General features: G+C 37.0%; 1 protein-coding gene across 3 annotated transcripts in view; it reads left to right on the forward strand.

Moving 5' to 3' along the window:
- ZNF385D (zinc finger protein 385D) overlaps nucleotides 1–19,757 on the forward strand; it is a 157,346-nt gene that overhangs the window by 26,444 nt on the left and 111,145 nt on the right. For all 3 annotated transcript variants that reach the window (XM_085308232.1, XM_085308233.1, XM_085308234.1), the window contains exon 2: nucleotides 2,958–3,100. In XM_085308232.1, the coding sequence (XP_085164358.1) occupies nucleotides 2,958–3,100 (143 nt within the window). The remainder of the gene's footprint in view (nucleotides 1–2,957; nucleotides 3,101–19,757) is intronic.

Consider the following 19,757-nt stretch of genomic DNA (forward strand, 5'->3'; position numbering starts at 1 on the left):
TAAGTGTGMTGTTGTCATACATGACATCACTTAGATACAAAGGGAACTCTGCCTTATGAGTTTTACTGCATCTCTCTTTTTCTCTTCCATTTGGCTTTCTGTGTTCTCTTGTGATCCTTTCTTGTTGTCAGTTCTGTCCGTGATATTTTCTTCTTTACAAAAAGAATTTCTCTACAAGTTCTCTGCAAGAACTCTCTGCTGTGGGCTTCTACTCAATGCCTCTGCTAATGGATTAGAATGGAAGTAGTTAATGCTGACATTCCCAAATAATGTCTAAAGGCTTTTCAGTTCAGCTAAGTCACAAAAGTGTTTGCCATTGCTTCAGAGTTTCTATTGCTGATTGTAGAGTACAACTCTACACTTGTCAAATGGAAAAAAAAARGAACTATTTTTTACAGCCATAAAAATTAGAAACTTTTCCTTCAAGTGAAAGCTCAAATTTCATGATATCACATGTTCCATCATTAAGGGAAGTATCTGACACTATTGCAAAAACAGCGCAGCTGTACTCCTGAATATATTCATTTTCTGTGCCACCATAGCCAGGACTGTGGTAGATTTTAAACTCTGTTCCAGAGCCTCTGAGTCCCAGCCAATGTCCTGCAGAGCTGGCTGATTTTTTCCTTTTAAAGTGTGTTCTTGTCCCCAGATGACTTTGTGCAGCACTGGCTGGCAGAAGCAGGTGGGTGAGTGCCTAGTCATGCAACAAGGATCACAGCAAGAACTATTTCATCCTGCATAGCATGGTATACTGCAAGCATATGGGACAATAATGCCCCTGCTATAGGTAGTCAGAACCTGTGAGGCTGAACATTTCCTCCATAGCACTGAGATAATACACTAGAAGATGCAGCTCCTTGCTAACAGCCAAGTAAATGCAATATTTCTGAGCCTACTTTATATTTACCTCTGTGAGATGGAGGATATTTAATCAGGTTTAATTTTTTTTTGCTGTTGCCAAACAGCATGACTGGCATTGCTCACCATGACATTTCTGTGTGCTTCTATACAATCTCATATGCAACCTAGAGACTTTCTAATAATGTATTTATCACTAGGAGTGTCTTCTTTTCATGATCTGTAAAAGCTTTAAATGAGAGAAATTAAGTAATTTCAGCATCTGATAGTTATCTTCATAGGCCTTTCCTGTTCAGGAGGAGTAAGAGTGGCCTGCTGACACTACCTTATCATAATTCTGAGAGTTTATTTTTATACTTTTTCAGTATTAATTTTGTGGGAACATAGTAATTGGTAAACCAATGGCTTTTACAGCCCACTTACAGTTGACTTAAAATTCAATGATACATTATCCTTAAATAGTTGATGGTTTTATTGAGCTATGGAAAGGAAAACATTTTACTTTCAATTTTTCTCTTGCCTGTGTCCTTAGCTGCTTCATTCTAAGAGTCTGATTTGGTACACTTGTACACTGAGGCAAATGTGGAAAATACTCCAACGATGAAACAGTTGCTCCGAGGCAAAAACTAGTATGAGATTGGGATGAACCCAAAGCTAATACCTTTGGTTTACTAGTAGATAATGCTTTCCTTTCAAYGATACTTAGTGAAATGCTTCACAGTGGAACTGAAAGTTGGCAAAAAAAATGTCTTTGAAAAGTTGGCTCCAGCTGATTTTATACCTAGAAGCAGAACTACTGATGGTCTGTTACAACTGGTTAATTAAATCCTGTGCTGTTAGCCCTCAGTTAGAAGCATTAAATTGCAACCCTGGTTAGCAGATTTGCTAGCCARACATGGAGAGATTCCCTATATCATTCTGACCACTTAATATTTGAGCTCTTAAAAATGTATGCTATTCGGCTAATGAAGCGTCTGTATGTGTGAGAGGAAGAAAGGAACAGATTTCTGATCTCTCCCTCTRTTGGTCTGTCTGCCCGTCTCTTTGCTCAATGAGTGGGGTAAAACTCCCTTTACRTTTTTTAAATGCTTTTTGGACTCTTACCAGCAGGTTTTTACAGTCTGCTGCCTGCCTCTCAGATTAGAAGAACACTGGCATATTTTAACAGTTTCCTTGGATCCAAATAGTCTTTAATTAACGGGGAATTGATGTTTTGGAATGTAACCAAAACATGGGAGACACTGGAAGCAGAGAATGGGCTTGAATCCTTCCAGCTTTCAGCTGTCTCTGGCAGGGAGGGCAAACAAATAAGTAAAACACAGTCCACTGCAAACAGGTAGCTGCTTATTAGTGTGCAAGGGGCTTTCTTTGTTTGCATAATATTCCCACAGAAYGGGTGGTTGGTGGCGTTAGGAGGGAGGAGCTTTCTGCTTTACGAGAATCAACTCCACCTCCTGCAACAGCGGAGAGCGTTATTCGGGTCCCTTGGAAGTGCAGGGATGAACAGAGTCTCGGTGGCTGCCAAAGCTCTTGGTTTCAATAGTGTGTTTGCGATAGATTGGTGTTGATCGACTGCTGGGGCAGGAAGGTACGTTGTGTTCGCTAGGTTTAGGTCGACTCTGAAGCTGTGAGCTCAGTAAGGGAGCAATTCACTCAAAAGTGAGAAGTCTGCAAGTGGCATGACTTTTGCTGAGCAGAACAGCGGGGTGTGTTGCAATTGGGTTTTTTTGTTTGTTTTCATTCTCTTGGAATAAAGTTTGCCCAAGGAATCTGAGTAACAGGGCTGGGGTACAACACTGGAGCTGCAACAGAATGAGACTAGCTGAAGTTGTAAAGGGGAGTCAGATGTAGGCTGAACTGTCATTCCAGCTAATCCCTGGAGAGAAATGGTTTATTAGCTAAATAATGAAACAGTTACTGGCAAAGAGCTATAACCAAGAGTTGTTGAGTCAGCTGCACTCTTTTTCAATAATGCAATAGTTTGTGGGCAGATCAAAACGTGTATTTAACCCAGTAGTGGCTTTATACTGTGATTTGGGGGGGAGGATTATTTGTAATTGTATTATTTCTGAATGTCTTCTGTTCATTTCTGTATGTAGGTGGTACATGCCAGAGCCCTGCTCTTCCAGCCCTCGTGCGTCCTCCTGCTCCACCTTTGCAGCCATCGCTGGATATTAAACCATTTCTTCCATTTCCTCTGGACACTGCAGCAGCAGTCAATCTCTTCCCCAACTTCAATGCAGTAAGTGCACTCCTAATAGTTACTGTCCACTTCAATGAGCCACAGTTTCCATAGAAGACTCAGGAGGGCACAAAATAAAATTTTATGTACTCAATTAAACCTGGAATATCCTTTCCCTTACTGAGGGCCAAATAGCTCTTTCAGACACACTGGTAGGCCATAAATTAAAGCGTAGCTAAGCGTTAGCCAGAAGTAATGTAGAAGGAAAAAATGATATGATCCCAAGTGACATGAAATAAAGTTGAAGGCCTTATTCAGTCTCCAGGCTTGCGAGTTCCCCACTGTAATTTAAGAAGAGAAGAATCTTACTAACCTGCAGTTTGCTGTAAGAGTTAGACTCTCACAGTGATGGAATTTGACATCCAGCCTCTAACAAGCTTCCTGAGAAATATTTAAAGATTTACACATTGGAGTGGCTACAAAAGATAAAACTGTAGGGGCAGTTAAAGCAACAATAGAACAGCAGTAGTTGGCATACGTACAGAACTATTCATGGAAAACAAACTAGGGAATTCTCATCGCATTAAAGTATTCTATTTTTCACACCTCAAGTTAAAATCTGGGCTATTTATCTTTAATAATTTCTTAATAATTTCTTTATCTATGATTTCAGAAATCTGCATATTACTTCTTAGATATTTTCATTATTTTTCTGAGATATGGCCTGAATGTTTCTGTTTTCCTGTTTCTGGCTGAGATATTTAATGCTGTAAAAGAAAAAAAAAATGTAAATTAATTTTAAGATCRTTTTTACTTTATAAAATTATGCCTCTATTTCAAAGTACTCTACCTTGTCCTTTTCCTTATTTATATATACTGCGTATAAAAAAAAATTGAGAGTATGTGTACATACCTACTTTGAGAGAGTGAGAGGGGCATGGAAATTTCCATGCCAAAACAATTCTAATTAACATGTAAAAATCTTAATTGCAATAATTAAGAGTAATAGAAGAACATGCCCATTCTAGAAGCAATTTGTAGTAATCAATAGCAAATTTCCATAATTAAATGTTAATTTATTTACCTTTTATGGATGTTCATTTTGCTTTAAAGTAATTAAAATGTACTAATTGTCAAAAATATTTATTTATACAATCTTAAATGCAAGTAATTGACTGCTTTAATGAAGATCAGAGGAGCTATAGCTGCAAGTCTTAAAATCCTCAGAAGCAACATGTCAAAGTAATTATTTCAAAGAAACATTCTCAAATTTAAAAAGGTATATAGGTACCTAAAAAAGRTTTTACAAAATACATTTTAAAAATAAACTACTAATAATGCGTTATGAAAGATATGACTATAAGATTTAAGGCTATTATATTTTACATTTTTTTCTTACTAGTTTTTCTCTGTGATCACTGATTATACTTAATGCAATTTCCCAGCTGAATTTTTGTAACTTGTCTGTTATAATTTTCATTCGTTCAGGATTTTCTATAGAGACACTTTCTTTAGAGACACTTTGCTTTTTCAGTCTTTCAGTACATTTTCGAGGGTAAGAGTCCTTTTAAACCATACTTGGAAGTTCATTTTCATGCAACATACTGCTTCTTGCGATGTGTTGCCATCTGCCAAATCTACCTTTACTGACTGTGACAGTCCTGAGTGTGAGCATGTAGTCATCAGAGCTTGTTATCAGCCTTGCCTCTCACACTGTTTGCCTTGCAAAATGACCTTTGCCTTCTCGCCATGTGCTTGCTAACATGCAGCAGCATCCTCACTGTTCCCGTTTTCCTTCTAAACAATCCATTATTGAACACTGCTATGTTTAGCTCATATGCCAGAGCTGGTTAATGGCATCCTCCAGACATGTAGGCTAGCTGGGAAGTTCTACGTATTTCTAGAAATTTTTTCCAGGCTGACAAATCTCTGGGGACATATCAGCTGCTGCTGAGCATTATCAGCCTAAGGAGAAGGTAACCTACAAGCCAAATTTGACTTTGAACAGGATGTTTGACAAGGGCTTTAAGTATGTAAGTGTGAGACAGAAAACAGAGTTTTTGAGCAAAAAATATTCTTCCTAAATATCCATGCCCATGTATGATTGTAGCTGTTGATAGTGCTTCATATTCAGGGGTTTCATATTCAGGGGTTTCATACTAAAGTGACATCCTGCACAGTGTCAGCAGAGAAGCACTTACAGCCTCTGACTAAGTCAAGGTTAAGCAGAAAATTGGTAAAAGACCTGGGACAGCAAGCACCTGAACTGGATTTTCTTTTTTGTATTGTGGATAAATTGGCATCAAGATCAGAAACTATGCCTTAGGAAAGGGATTTCTAAGGGCCTTTACCCTCCCACAAGTCCACAGAAACTAATAAGTTTGGCAGCAGATCTGGAGTACTTCCCAAAAGGCTAGATGAAAGTCAGGAGTTGTGACCGTTTACAGGCCACTTTTCTACAGCCTTCCTTTGAAAAAAAGCAATAATCAAGGCGAAACTTCAGTAAAAATGCAGCCATGTTTCAGAGAAAAGAAGTGGTGTCTGGTTGTGGCACTCATAACCCAACTTGAGAACTAAGATATAATAGATATTTATGTCTAAGTTAGTTGCCCTTTGTTTCTTTGCAAAAGAGAATGGAGAAAAATAAGCAATTCCTCCATTTTTTCCAGTGGAGGAAAATGCACAAAAATAGGGTGTAGTTCATCTGCTTTATATGTCTACTTGGAATAAGGTGAAGTGAACCCTACAAGTTCCCATTCATCTCTTCTGACTATAATGAGGGACTGGCTTAGATGTATCTACATTYGGTTGGATGAATCCTGCATTAAGAGACAGGTCATAAGTTACTTTAGGGTGATATATTAAATTCTACTCAGAAATCAGAGGACAGAAGTGCTGACATTRTATTATATGTTTACACAGAAATGCTCCTATTTATCAAGAAATTGCACTAGTTTTTGTTATATCTAAAGACAATCTTAAGGGAATGTGAGTATTCAGATGAACTGGCTGTTAGTATTATGAGAGGTAAAGGTAAAAATAATTTACTTGCTGGACTGATGGATGTGTCTCCATCATACACACTGATGGAGATTCTCTTAGACATGCACACAAGAACTAACAAAAATGAATACTGAACTTAAGTAAAATACCACAGATAATGATATTAAGGAGTTGTAATGATATTAAGGAGTTGTGTTTTATAACATTTTTCTATTTAAGTTAATTACAAACTGAAGATTTTATTTGTTACTGATGATTTTGGTCTAAAATTAGTTCTGTTACTGATAGCTACCTCTGAGGGAAACATTCAGTGCTGATCTCTGTGAAGGCAGAAGCTTGCATCAGGGCAGAGAACAGAGGAGTTAGGTGGGATAGACAAACTTTTCTGGAAAGTGTYGCTGGGGCACTGAGGAAAGGGAAATGTGGAAASCAAGTAACYTGAGAAATGCAAGGAAGATAACCTRTGAGCCTTTGAAGCATTCAGTTTTCATGAGTGACAYTTTCTATTTATATAACAAAGCATAAACCAAACATACCAATTAACAATCTGGTTGGCTGAACATTAGTAGGTGCTGTGTACTAATTGTGAAGCAAATGGGTACCCTCAAGTTGTATGTAAAAAGAGACTTTAAGAACACAGCTGTTTAAATTGAAGACAGCACACTGCTTTGCAGACCCTGGAGAATCACAAGTTCATTGCAAGTTTATCTGGCATAAAAAGATGAATTAAGTGATCTGGATGTAAATGCATAGATTTTATGAATGAAAGAATCTGTGACTATAAACAATGCTTCTGAACCTTTTAAAATGTGTTTAGAAGAACATCAGAGGAATAGAAGAATAATTAAATTGTCTACTCTGAAAAGGGTTTGAGATTGTTTAGCCAAAATTTGGTATACTTCTGCTGTTTCAGTTGCAGAATRAGAAGCTTTAAGTCTCTATGCTTCCAACAACTCGTTCTCTGCTACTGCTATACTGCTATACTCTTGTACTGCTAAGTATAGCTGTAAGTTATATTTATATATGCTTGTGTGTATGTGTGAATGTGAAGGTGTAGTTTTTTTTGGCTCATGAGACAATGCTTGTTTGCAAAGAAATTTCACAAAGCGTTGAAGTCTAACAATTAATTAAGTTCTTGTAGAAGTTCTAACTTAAATTCTAACTAAAAGTTAATCAAGTCAATCAAAAGTTAATCTTGTGGGAGAATATTGATAAGAGTGCCTGGACTAAGAGGAAAGACTTACCTTTTTAGACATCAGTGAGAGCCCTGTCTAGTAGACCCTATCAAAGAAAAAGGCCTCAGTTTCAGGTTTTTTTGTCGTCTCCAACATCCAGTGTCTTCAAAGCAGATCAGAAACTAGGTTTTACTCATTTCTGGAGTTCTCAGAATTATTTTTCAATATCTTGAGAGACAGAATTTKAARTCTACAAATCCAGACATTTGCTGTTACTAAATGGGAAACTAGACAATGMGCAGTCTTTGTTCATTTATTTTTTGAAGGACATAATAACCATTGTCCTGAAAAAATTCTGGAAGTATTATATTGCACTTTGCAGACTGTTGTATGGACATAATAGATAGTGGAGGAGGTCTGCAAAGCAGAAGACCTGTATAAATGTTTGTTAGAAGAAGTAGGGATATTGCTTGAGAAGTTGCATCCAACCACCAAACTAATGACGGATCTCCCTTTGATGCCAATGGAGAGCTTCCCAGGGAAGCATCCTTTGAAAAGAAAYATGATGGCACTTTTGATTCGCAACTTATGTTTGAAAGAGAAGTAACAGTGCCAGAACTGTGCTAAATATGGCTGAAGATGAACTATCATTCCATGGATGTCTCTTTCTCTTGATCTACATGTAGTTCCTTGTACATCCTTGTTCAGTGCCCTGATTTTTCTTGTTTTTTTTTCCATACCAGTAGTCTCAGGAGCTACTTTCAAGTCATGTCTCACCTTCCCTGGTAGAATTTGCCAATTGGGAGGGGAGGAGAAGGAAACTRTGGGCATTGCCCATAGATTAGGGGTGATGGTGCTCCTTGCTTCCTGAAAACCAGCCTGAGCAATGTGGTAGCAGCTTGCAGGGAAGCACAAAGGCTAACCTCTCTCTTCATAGAGGTGAAGCTTGTATTAGTTGATAGGGAGTAGTAGGTAGGGAGCAGTCATGGCTGGCTTGTTTCACTGGGAATTGCTTTTTTCTCCCCTTTGGTCTTGCTGTCAGGCTCTCTCCAGTTTGCTATTAACTGCTGAGTTGGCTGGTACAGAGCTCCTAGGGAAATGCAGTCTTTTCTGTGGTGGCCAGACAACTGGCAGAAATGGACAGTGTAGGAAAGCTGCACRCTGATTGAAGTATTTCTGGGAGGGGTTAGGCCTGGAAGTGCRGAGAAGACCTGTCCAAAAGCTGCCAGAGGACATTTTTGAAATCTTTTCCTGAGGCTGTTGTCCTGGATATTTTTTTATCTAGGAGAGAGATGTGTGTCAGAGATGATGTGCCAGATTTCTGGATATTGTGGATAAAATACAGCTTTTGATAGCAAAGGATAGAGGAGGAATCTGAAATACATGTGCAGTTTTCTGAACATTAGCAGCATGAAATTTGAAAAATAACTTCAAGTTTTTTGTAAGACTAAATAATGGCTTTGTTTTATGTTTTTTGAGCTAGTTGAGCAGAGGGAGCATAATGAGACTATTTTTCTTCAGCCTATAAAATACTCTAAAGTGCAGTAGTGACGGCATGCTGTCAGCAGGCTTTGTTTCCAGAAGAGGACAGTCGGGGTGGATGACAATGTGATCGTCTCGGTTTAATGTGAATCAAAACATAATACGGTCTCTATAGAAGAACTTGGCAGTAAGAATGCGGTCTGCACTGCTGCTGATTTTTAATGTTATTGCCATGAGAAGGACCTTTATCAGATAAAGACCTGTACTGCACCAAATCGTTAATTTTTCAGATAAATGGAGGAGATTATTGTTTCTGGAGATATTCCTAGCTTGGCTGCTCATTTACCTAAACCCTCTCTAGAAACAGGGTTTTTGGCTTACTCTTTTCCTTTTGATAGCACTGCAATTGAGCTGTAAGCTAACTATACTCTTCTTTTTAGCCTATGCTTCTATTGCTGTTAAACTGAATATTTGTCAAAATGTTAAGAAAAGGTATTAAGATGAGTGTAAAAATAATGACTGGGTTCAGAAATGCTTTTGTTATATTAACATTTAATTTCTGGCCAGGCCATTTAATTAAGAAGTCAGCAGAGGAAGAAGGGGGATCGGAGAATGAGCAAACAACAAAAAGCAGGCAATTCAGATATTTTTGTTTAGTACTTGCAAAACAGGGAGGAATCAATATCAGTATGATATATTCAGTTATTTGAATTAGCCAGATTTATTTGCTATATATTTAAATCTTTAATCTATGCCCTGGTCTCTGTCTGAAACAATACTACAGTTCTGGTTCYCTGCTGTGAAAGAAAAGTTTGCGCCTCAGGAAACATAGGGAAATTAAATTCTTAGTTTTTTTCCAGTTTTAAGTCAGTTTAGGGTAGATCCAGATCTCCAGGAATACTGTATCTGTGTGCTCTTGTGCCTGGTGTCGTGGGCCTGGAACGATGCTGATGTTCTGGCTCTGTATAAATGGGTGTTCCTGCTGCCCTTGGGTAACCTTCCCATGGTAGCCTGGGATGGCAGGGGCCTTATTTTCCATTGCAMTGCAGAGTGGCTGGGGAACAGCATCTAAGCCTCCCAACAGTTGTCTCCAGTGTGATKCCTTTTAATGTCTTTGAACTTGGTGCAGGGGTAAGGAACATCCTACCAAATCTARCTTTAATCCTTTTGCAGTCTCCTCTAAAACTTTTGGCCCCTGCTTGCAACTGACAGCTGGGATTCCTGCAGGTTTTAGCCCAGACCCCAACAATGGTTTTCTTGTTATCTTTTTCTGAATGTTACCTTATGTTTCAGGACACTCCTGGCTCCATTTTGGAATTACTTGCCTTTTCCGACAGCTTATTTGAGCTGGTTTAGGACAATGTTCCAATTAGAGAATTAGCAGCATCCTATGCTCATGATGAGCAGCTGTCATCTGTTGCCACATAGATCACAGTAGTCTCAAGAGCTTAGAGGGTTTTGCTCATGGGTACAAACAGATCTTAAAAAATCCATTAAAAAGTTTTATTTTTATTTAAATTAAATTCCTATCAAATGTCCTCCAACCTTCTGTGATTGCTTTCAGTGGAAATTCAGGTTTCTAGGATGCATTCTCCTGGGGAGGCAAATTTTGAGATAACCTTAAAATGTCCTATGTTTGTATCATTTCACCTTGCTGAATGTTGTAATGCCTATCCTTGAATTCAACTCCTTTAATTGTAATCTGGATGCAAATCCTCTGAACATATCTATTTCCTGTTTGCTGTCCAGCTTTTTGGCATGTTACATGTACCTTTGGTAAATCTGTCTCCTTAGAGCTTAAAGAATCATAAAGATGACTTTTTTCCAGTATGCATATGGTAGTCTCACCTGTGTTTGGCCTTCTCCAGCTATCAGCTCTTCTGGCAATTAGCTCTGTGACCTCATTCAAGGTCTTGAGATGATGGTGCTCATTCAACAGTTGCGATCTGCTGCTTGTGTCCAGGCAGGCAGCTCTGTCCAGGCGGGCAGAGCACTGTTTTTAATGCTGGAGGAGCACGAGCCGTTCCACCGTCTGCTYGGTGGCTCACAGCTTTGCTAGGGTTTTGCTGGCAGTGTTTCTCTCTCCAGTCACTCATCATCTTGCGGCTTAAGAACGTGTGTTTGTGCTACTCCTTTTTGTTSTGTGAAGGTGGGTGGACTTTTAACTAGTCTCCATCAGTTCTAGTATTTGTAACTGAAAATGCCTCATGCAGAAGCACATTGGTTGTATAAACTCTTATCTACACTATCAGAAAATGGATTATGGAGTATAAACTTGAAGGGCTTTTCAAGAGCAGTGTTGCAGGAAATAATCTCAAGGTGAAGGTCTGTGTATCCCACTATCAGTTCCTAAAAGTGACACACAACAAGCTTCATTTCTTGTGTATCTTTTGATTTACTGAAGAGTTTTTTTAGTCGTTAAAGTAAAAATTTTATATTGTTAAAACAGTTAATAGGATCTCAATATCTCACATGCTTTTTTTGTTTAACAGATGATAAATAATAGTGAAAGAATAAAGCTTTTCTGAGTTATCTCATCCTGCCTTACATGTTTGCTAGAGGTCACTGCACGGTGGGCTGGCGTATGACTTGCTGTCRGGGAGTCGTAGCATCTTAGGCAATGGCAATAGCACAGCCTGTGTTGGGGACTAAGGGTCCCTCAGGCTTTTACTTTGCGTGCAAAACATTCTTGTAAAGGAAATTAAATGAAGTGCTCTTCAGATTTTTCAAGTCTTGATGAGTGGAGTTACTTAAGTCTAAATTTTAATAAAGCATTTTAAATAATATTTTAATCAGTTGATGTTTATACCCTTTGTCTTAATAGCACTTAGATGAAAAAGATCAATGATTATTTTATTCTGCAAAGACTATAAAACTTTAATGGGTTCCATAATAAGTATAACTCATAAAATCCACAGTTTAAATATGGATGGTTATTAACCTGTTTCTAAAAAGCTGCAATTAAAGTGAAAAGGAATTGCTTAAAGAAGTCATTTGATTAGTGTACTCTGAGGAAGAAAAAGAGTGATAAAATTCTTAAATCATTATTATTCCTGTTTGTGAGACAGACACTCAGAGAGATTGAAAGTAAGGCATGAATCTTTTCTAACCTTAGGCATGTTTGTGTTGCTAGATGAATAACTATTTACTGAATTTGTTTACAACCTGCAGTTTGTTCTGCTTAGGAAAAACTATCAAAGATACATATTGTAAAAAGCATGAGTTTGCACAACAGGTAATTTTATACACAAAATCCCCACATTCCTAAGCACAATTACCTCTTTAATTACATATTCTTACCATGCAGTGTTGTTACATTGTTTCTAGTATTCAAGAATTTGTCCTAAAACACACCCACTTGTATCTTTTATGGTAAATAAAGTATTTGAGACCCTTTTTTTCTTCTCGCTATTTTCAGTTACAGTAGTTTTGGCTGATAAATGGCACATGCTGAAGAATTCGTTTTTCTGGAGTCAGATGTACTCTCTGATGGAATATTTCTGTAATGTCCATAGTCTAATTTATTTTATCCTAACATATTTTTGATAAGGAAAGAAAATCCCCAAAGGTTATATGTTGAACTTGAACAGCAGAATTGGGATTTAGAACTCCAGATTCTCATGCAACTACTGTTTTTCCTGGCATCTGTCCTTTGGCTCCACTGACTACTTAAAGTAATATTGTGTAAATGTCTGGATATATTAAATTTATAATCAAAATAATTCAAAAATAATAGTACAAATGCCCATATCTCTCAGGAACTCAGTGTTTCTCCTTTAAGTACTTTTTCATATAGCAGATTAATATCAAATTCTTAGTATTTGAAAGATTACAAATCAATGGAGTTGTCATCCAAACAATATATTTTGTACTGCATTAAATGTTTTGTGATGTCGAGTTAAAAGTTTTAGATGACAAAGTACATTTCCATATTATTTTCTATCATAAAGGATCAAAATTTTAAATAAATTTTGTTGTTTCCATACATAACAAAAACCATCATGTTTAGAACTGAATTGTAAAAGCTATTTTAGGTATATAAGATATATAGGAAAGGTATGTAAGAAAGATACATTTTAGTTACAGCTGGAGGTTCTGCAAAGCCTGCTGAAAAGCTGACTAGTGGAAGTTTCTTTCTGTACTTTACTACYGTGAAATTTGCAGGATGGCAGAAATGGAGATCCTAAACAACAGGAGGCCGTGGCAAGAGTTTCTGCAGTTGCACAAAGTAACCCTGTAAAGGGTATACTTGAAGAAGACTTTAGGAGACTGAGATTATGTTAAGTTATTGCTGGGACATTTGTCTAGAAGCCAGGAAAGGTACAAGGCTGCAGCCTTAACTTCTTCTGTTCTTGCACAGTTATCACTGGGCTTATCTATGGTCCATGATGGCCRTGTTATATTAAAAATACAGATAACTCTGTTCACTGTACAAAGACATAACTGGAGATCYTGAAAACAGTACAGCCAAATTATCAGACCCTGATATTTCAGTATCAGTATAGCCTGATTATTTTCTGGATTTGAGCCAAATAGTCCTCCACTATCAGCAATGTTGAATAGTTGATGTGATGGACCTATAAACCTTTAGTTTCAACAGCTATGGCAGCTAATGATACCTGAGAGTGATGCAATGAGATTATAACAACAGAACAGAAAACAGGACCAGGCTAAAGCTTTATCTGTCCCTATATCTTCCCTCTGACAACTTAACGAAGAACAGAAGAATAGAGAAACACATTGTGGTATTTTCCAGACTGTGCCTCCAGTGCGTGATTTTTTAGGAAGTTCTTAAGCCAAATGCGTTGTCTTGGCATGTGATGGCCTTCCACGAGATAACAGACTGAATCTGATTGAACCATCAGGAAAAAGTTTATTAGTTGTAATTACTAATGAGGTAACCTGAGTTTCCTCATTCCCATCTCTAGATGATTGCTGTTATGTACAGGCAGGGAGATATGAAGGAAAATTTCCTTAAGCAACCTGAGAAGCAGTGAAAGGTGGGAGTATATGAACTGTGGTTTGCTATTGACAGGAGAAGTCTAAGGATGATGTCTAAGGTGACATGCTTCTGACAGGTGGAAATGGATGAAGAAATATCCATCACTCATATTTTGTATTTGAAATTTACTGATTTGCTAATAGATCGAGTGCATTGCATTATTGGTGCTGCTAGGACTCAGATGACAAAAGATACATCAAAGGGGTGATGCCAGAGTTAGTTAAATATAGCAATGCCCTCCCAGGCTGCTGTATTAGCCCTGGAAGTAGCACAAGTTATTGTTGTATTAGAAAATAATATGAGAGATTGCTATCTGGGAGAGGAGCAGCAATGCTGAGACTGCCAGCTAAATGTTTGGAAAATAGGAGATATATGGTATTGGACCTGGAAGAGAGTTGGGAGGAAGAGGAGAAGGTTGCCAAGAAGAGACACTTAGGAATATCTCAAGTGCTCAGAACAGGTATTTGAAAAATGCACTTGCCCTGCAAAACGAACAAACAAAAGCCCCCAAAACAAACAAAAATATAATGGTAGAAACATTGTAAATGAAGTTAAATAGCTAGTTAAACAGTCCATAGCTCCTTGTTCCAGTCAGGAACACTTCCTTTCTTTTTTGGTTGTATGCTTTTACCAGGAAATTAAGATCTGATACAGTTTGAAGCAAGTKTATTCCCTCAAAGTCTATCTTATTTATTCTTGCTTTACTGGAGCTATATCTGATTGAAACTTAATTCTGTTCCTCATTCTAAATTTGAAAGAAAAGAGAGAGAAATTAACTCAGTACTTACTGAAAACATGTCTCAAACAGAACTAAAACAAGCATGAAATTAAAAAGTGTGCCTGCTTTTGAAATTAGGGAAAATATTTTTCTATGAGCAAACCTTCAGATACTATAAAATGTCATAGCTGCACAGCTGTTCAGTATCTGCTTCAATAAGGATTCGTTTATGAATGGAGATTGTTCTTAAATTTCTGTGCACAAAGGGGAGAGCATACATTTTTGGGTTTAAGTGCCTTTTTTTTTCTATTAAAGAAAGCAATAAATAAAAGGAAAGTCTTCCTCTGCAAATGCACATATGTGTGTATATATCTCCTCTATAGTACAGTGAAAAGATCAAATTGGCTGAGTTTCTAGAATGCAGAGAGTTTCTGTTTCAAAGGACATCAAATTGAAAATGGACCTGATGATTAGCACTCTTTTTCTAGGACAGCAACACTCAATTGATTAGGAAACGTATTTTATTTGGTGTTATTTCCTTTAGCTCTTTCTTCACAAACCATTGCAATATTTTGAAAAGTCCTTCAGTTTCTTTTAGAAACCTCACTGATATGGGAAGAGATTTGTCACATAAATTGAGGCTGACCCTGAGGGTAAATAGTTCTTTCTGTGAGATGCTAAATTTAGAGGTGTCCCTTGAGCAGCTCAGGTGAAAATACAGACAAGCAAGATTCAGTGGTTAATGGCATTTTTACTAATACAATGGAAGTACTGACTTCAAATGTTAAAAAAAAAAAAATGTAAGAGGAAAAACTGTTAATTTTGGTCAAATTAAAACTTTCTCGTCTTCTAGTTTCATGTGAGAATGGTAGAGCCTAACCAACTCAGAACTCAAAAATACAGAACACACAATATATAAAATGTATTAGACCTCTCATTTTTACATATGCATACTAATTGGACTCACGGAGAAATACTGTAATATTTTATCTACATTTCTTAGAACAGCATTTCTGTGGACTAGCACACACCAGGAGAAAGGCTRTGAAGAACAGCCTCAAGTTCAGTAATTAAACATCTTAAAATTTTGTTAAGCTTTTCAGTAAGCCCAAGATTAGTCAGTACTGCAAAAAGCCACTTGATATTACAATAATGTATTATTTAGTGCATAACTTCTCTTATTTAAAAGGAGGATTAACAGTCATCTGGTTTGGTCTTTAGTTATCCTTAACAATGTTTTAAGTCTTCAGCGTACTCAGGGATTTAAGATGATTATATAATCAGCAGATTTTTCAGACTGCTATAAATAGTGATAAGCATGCATTTCTCCAGACTTCTGAGCTGTAAGCTAAGAAATGATTGTGCTGCTAGGCTTTTATCACACAATAGTAGCAAAAATGATTGAATACAGTTAAGTTGTTTCTGGCTGTTCATGGTGTAGAATGAGAGAAAGTGAGAGACCCCAGATTTTTAACAAAATTGAGTCGAGGAAGCATATTCTTGCTAATAGATACAGTTCTTAAAGGATTTGGAAATTTTGTTGGATAATTGTTACCAGTCTTATAAATGCACTTTTTAGGGACTTACTGAGCTCAAGGAAGTTCTCTATGGCAATAGGAGCTTGTGAGACTTGTTGCAAGCTTGGAAATTTAACTGGGATGCTGTTTATATTAAACCCAGATATTTAGATGATAAGCTAGCCATACATTTAATATGTATATGACTTGGAAATTTGCAGTGTTTTCTTTTTCTCCTCATTTTATCTGCATAAAGAGCCTTTTTGATGTATTTCTTCCTCAAGCCAATAATGCTGAAGCATGTAGAATAAAAGAAAATCTGTTCAAGTTTGTCTAATGATTCTGAATCTCAAAGGTTCAGGTTGAAATTATAGTCTTTAAAACCCATGCTTAGACCTTTTTTTGTTTCATCTCATTTATCCATCATTAACTGTACACGAGAGATCTCAATTCTGAGTAACTTTAATTTGGCCTCACAGTCCATCTATTTTGGCACACAGTTTAATCACTAACAAACCTTTCTCTCATTTTTGTTCATTCAAATAATCGCTAGCTGGAGCTTCCTTTTAAATACTATTGAAGAATTTTATAAAATAAGTACTGCTAAATTAYTGATAGATAATTTATCTATTCCCAAGGTCAAATGGTATGTGGAAAATGTGTTTAGATCACAGCTGTGATCCAGTAACCTCTCTAATTGTAATTCTAAACTGATTGCAGACCAGGTCTGTGGCTATTGGTCATTTATTTAATCTTCAATTGAGTCCCTTATCTGGAGCAAGTCCAACATACTAGTGGACCTTTTGCCATGGACAACCTAAGGAGGTTGGCCAAAACCAGTAACTTCAGCAAAATGACTCTTTACTCGTTCTGCAGATTGCTCATCTGCATTATTTAATGGCAGTTCTTGGGGCATAGTCAAGCTTCTTCTGCCTTTGGGAAAAAATGTCTCTCTTTTAGTGCTTTGTTTTACTTCCCTTTCCTGTACAGGGGAATTATACTGCATTCATGACCTGGAGGCTGTATTTTCCTTCTCTGTTTGGTGTTTTGAAAGCAGACTGATATTTACAGAAAGCCTGGAAAGTGTAACGTGTCTTGAGAATCCTACAAGTTATAAAGGGTTACAGACATCTACCCTGTGAAAGTATTTTCTTCTTCTGCAATGGATGTATTTCAGTTACAACCCCTTGTGTCCACACCCACCCCTAAACTCTGCAAAATATTTATCAGTGTTGAGTTATCAGAGTCTATCAATGATGAGTGCTAGATAATCTAATCATCACATAATTTACGGTTTCATGTGTATATCTATCACAAAGCCATTCATCATGCTTCAGGCCATTCATTTTTTTGATTTGATCTATCTAGATAAAAATATACAATTAGAGCTGAGTCCTATTGTTATTGTTATTGCTTAAACTTAATCTATACAGGGGACTACCTCACTGGACCATCTCTAGATAAGGACTTCAAAATGCTGGATACATTTAAAATTGTTTAGATTGCTGCAAAAGTTTATCTGGAATGATTTACTGCAACAATCTGTGGCTCTTCCTGATAAAGTTGATTAGTTTTCCCCTTCTGTATACCTCTCTCCTCTATTACACTGTTTTCTCAGAAGTACATGTCTCTAACTACTGAGCTTTTCTTAACTTAGTTACTATTCATATCTGATTTTTGTTGCCATCACTTTCTGCTGGCTCTTCCTTACTTAAATGGTTAATTAAAGGAACTATTTTGAATATGTTCAGATATGTCTGTCTAATCCATCTTCAGGGAGTGATTTAAACATCAAAGAATGTTYATAAGTATATTTGATCTATAAAGATAAATGACCTAATCCAATTTTGCCTTTTAGATTAGGACTCATGTTCACATGCATGTAATTTGAAAAAGGAAGGTGGTGGTTTAAAGCTACATTTCTGTGWAACTTAAACTTTATGGTAGAAAGAACTGGCAATTACAGTACTGTAGACTCTCCAGGCTTATGGTTGTAAAAAATAGGGAAAGAGATTTGGTACAGAGAGGAGGAAGATAAATGTTGAAATTAATTATCATCATTTTCATTAAGTTAGAAACTTATGGTCATTAAGTGGACTTATTCACTATACTGATAATGCCAGTGAAAAAAATCAGTGCTGAAAATTGATTTAACTATATTAGTATGCCCTAAGATACCTAATTCATGCCATCCCAATATAAAAAGCCTGGTGTTGTGTTCTCTTGCCTCTGCCATTCCAATTCAAGCATGTGTCTAGGTAAACCCCTAGTGTAGGAGAATATAACTGAATGATATTATGCCCTTTTTTGTAGAAATTTAGATTAATGTGGATGAGATACCTCTGATCTAAATATAGGTCTAAAAGCTAAGAACTAACCGTTTGACTCCTTCTCGAGTCAATGTAGAAGGACAGGTAGGTCCTGAAAGCATGCGTCTTAGACACTTAGCTGAGATGGCATTAATCATCATCTGGAGGTACTTATCTCCATTAACTATAGTAAAAACCTGAACGATTAGCTAAGGCATCTGTGTTTTAGATTTCATTAAATCCTATACTTCCTATGCTGTCTTAAAGTGCTATCTTAGGTATCCAACTTACACAGGAAATTCCTTGTAAAATATTAGGAGCATTTTTTTCACAGTGAGCATAGTCAAAACACTAGAATGGTTTGCTTGGAGAAGTGGTGGAATGTCTATCCCTGGAGATACGGAGAAGTTCACTGGAGAAAGYCCTGAGTGCAAAAGCCTGGCCAAGACTGAGTTGTTGCTGCACATAGATGTGTGAAATTGGAGCAGATGACATCCAGAAGTACAACCCAAATTATTCTGCAAATTCTAAAGGCTTACAATAAAGCAGAGAGGCTAAGACTATTGTGTTTAGAGGAGATAAGAAACAATGACAGGGGTTTGGTGAAGAAACAAAGCAGGAGGAATTCTGTCCAGCTTGAAATGCTACTGAATATTGCAGCTCAAGTGAAGAAAGATTAGTAAAGAAAAGTGTTACATCAGCAGGCTTTGAAGTGCATGAGTTTTTTGGTTTGCTTGTTTTGTTTTGTTTGCTTTTTCTTACTTCATGCTTTAGTAGAATACAGGAATCAAACAGAAGAGGTAAAGAATGAAATTAGAAGTAGAGAAGGTATAAGAAAAATGTTATATGATGTTATAAGACAAAGCAGTGGTTAAGAAATGATTTTGCTAAGCCTGTGATCCATGCATTCCTRCAATTTTACTATGGAGAGCTTAAATAAGGTCTCTAGTGCTCATAGTTTCAGAGGAACTCTGGCTAACTGTGTATAAATGAATGTGGGAGGATAAGGAGCAGGGGGTAAAGGAAGGTACCAAACATAGGAGTTAATCTATGACTTACTGTAACGCCTCCTGTCCAAAGAATGGTTATCAGATAAAGTTGTGAGTCTTAGGCCGAGATCTAGAAACAGTGACTAGATTCTGTCCAGAGCTTTGAATTAGACTAGATGTATGTGGGGCTTARTTATTAAGCCTATGCAAAACCTGTCAGTGTCTGTATGATGTTATAACAAAAGAAGTACTGAAGTGCAGATGGAAATTGTTGTTTTTAATTAAACTGTGACATCATTCTCTACTGGAYATTTACAAATTGTCTTTTCATCAAGAGGAGGCAACTTTTTAATACATTGAAGTTTTATGTCAGCTTCCARTTAAGCAGTAGTCATTTCCAAGTATTTGGTGCCTTGAAAGCAAAAGACATTAATAGTGCTTATATACAGTATTTCAAACTTCACACAGTTCTTTGAGCAGAACATATGCTGTTTGAGTGCTTCAATTAGACAGTGCAATGTT

Source organism: Rhea americana, unplaced genomic scaffold (genome assembly GCF_003343005.1).
Source record: "Rhea americana isolate MKP2758 unplaced genomic scaffold, rheAme1 scaffold_271, whole genome shotgun sequence".
NCBI classification, from domain to species: domain Eukaryota; kingdom Metazoa; phylum Chordata; class Aves; order Rheiformes; family Rheidae; genus Rhea; species Rhea americana.